Raw genomic sequence first — 2,057 nt, forward strand, 5'->3', positions numbered from 1 at the left:
CGCATGCCTGACTAAAATGATTATATTCTCTCTCATATGCTTGTAATACAAAGCGCACTCGGATACGAAAAGAAAAAAAAAGAAAAAAAAAGGGAAAATTCACACCGCAATTCGGGTTGTAATACCATATCAGATATAACCATAGGATCAAATTTCATCAACGTGGTGCTGCTGCAGCCTTTTTTTTCTCTGCATTATTATGCATGGCGAATCCGTTCGTCATTCGTCCACACCGAATATATATTTACAAAGAGATCACTCCTTCCTAAAGACCTCTCTTTAGGCGCTGAGGATATAGAAGAACCACTGGAATAAATGAGCAAAGGGAGGAATAACTTACTCGGTGAGTCTGGCAACTCCGCCCACCTGAGGTTAGGTCTGAGGGATACCCAGAAATCCCATATCACTCGTTTTCTTTGACAAAGGGCTCTTTCGTTTCGTCGTTTCACAGGAAGGAAAAGCGAGAGGGAAGAGGAGATGGAAGAAAACATAAACAAACTGGCGAAAACTGGATTTTAGTTTTGCCCCTTCTTTGATTTTTTTTTTTTTTTTTAAATCTTCTCTCTTTTTTGTATGTTATTATTTGATGGATGTGGTTGGTGTGCCAGACTGAACGTAAGGGACATGTATGGTAGAACATTTTAGTAGTTATGGAATAGTTCAGTAATGGTACTGATAAAAAGACACGTTGCTTGTGACTATAACTATTACCTTAACTCTGTCTGTTAAAAGCAAATGCATTTGTGATGTTACTGCGATTGTACAAGATGTGACACCAACATCACCTTGATGATGAAAAGAGGTCTCGTAGTGATGAGAAGAAAAAAAGCAATAACAGAATAACAGTTTTTGATGCTGGTGATGTAAAGACCATCATAAAGACTAAAGTGCGATGGACAAGGATGATGTGTGATGCTACTGGTGACGAAGGCTAGTTTTGGTGGCGGCGGAGCTGGTGGAAGTCGCGGCGGGAGGTGGAGGAGGAAATGGAGGAGGAGAGAGGAGGAGGAGAGAGGAGGAGGAGGAGGAAGGAGGATGGTGGCGGGGCATCAGTATGTGGGTAGACCGTGCCCAGGTGACACTGTGTGCTCCGCTCTGCTCTTTTGTCCTTCCCCGAATCCACTTCCCAGTGTATATATGTCCGCTTCCTGATCTCCATTTATGGTCACACTCGATCTGGCGGTCGCCCTCGACACCTGCGCCTGTCGAGGGGGAGAGCCGATCCGACAGAAGCGAACGCAGTGAAAGATGGTGTGATCGTGTGAATTCCTGTGATTTCGAGAACATATTCGGAAAGACAAAGAGGGAAGGGCCTTTGGGTCGTGCTCTTTTGGGGTCCCTTTGGTTTGATGTGCGATGGGACTTCTCGCCCGGTGAAAGTTATGCCAAACCTGCTGCTCGGAAGCATGCAGATACGACCTTCATGATCCTCGTATGCCTGACTCATGTGCTCGTGATGTACACACTCGCATAAATACGTTCATGCAATTCGTACGTGCATACATACATGAATGTATATCTGTATGTTTACACACTTACGTGTATGCATTCACTCGCTCTTTATCTCTCACACACACAGGTACACACACACACACACACACACACACACACACACACACACACACACACACACACACACACACAATAGAATCATATGCTTGACCAATACTTAGAAATGATTTGATTAAAGCAAAATTGCCTACTTAAGTATTTTTTTCCGGAAATGTTGTTATAACGGTATTAAAAGCTTTATTATGAATACATTAAAAAAAAATAATTAACTCATTTCATGGCGGTTTTTCAGAATAGATATATATTTTATCATCAACAATAAAAGAATGTTTAATTTACAATTTTCATTTCGTTAAAGATAAATCATATATTGTTAATAAGGCTTTATTCATGCATATAATTTTCCACAACTACACCTTTTTCCAAAGATTTTTTTATAGCAATATTTATTTTTAAGATGTCATAGTTATAGCTCGTGTTATCCATATGTTTCTTTTGAGTGTTGGTCATCAGCTGTTATCTAAACAAACAAAAACATCTGATGT

At 40.6% G+C, this 2,057-nt stretch overlaps 1 protein-coding gene across 3 annotated transcripts in view; it reads left to right on the top strand.

Annotated features, from left to right (window-relative positions):
- Nucleotides 1–1,038: 1,038 nt before the first annotated feature.
- Nucleotides 1,039–2,057, top strand: part of LOC122264534 (uncharacterized) — a 28,696-nt gene continuing 27,677 nt past the window's right edge. The window contains exon 1 of one of the 3 annotated variants that reach the window (XM_043033477.2): nucleotides 1,039–1,083. In XM_043033477.2, the coding sequence (XP_042889411.2) occupies nucleotides 1,055–1,083 (29 nt within the window). In that variant the 5' untranslated portion in view covers nucleotides 1,039–1,054. Of the gene's footprint in view, nucleotides 1,084–1,120; nucleotides 1,140–2,057 lie in introns of those variants that run through there. The other 2 variants (XM_043033478.2, XM_086548988.1) reach the window with 2 other exon arrangements.

Source organism: Penaeus japonicus, unplaced genomic scaffold (genome assembly GCF_977035675.1).
Source record: "Penaeus japonicus unplaced genomic scaffold, GWHDUDI00000001_assembly GWHDUDI00000021, whole genome shotgun sequence".
Taxonomy (NCBI): Eukaryota; Metazoa; Arthropoda; class Malacostraca; order Decapoda; family Penaeidae; genus Penaeus; species Penaeus japonicus.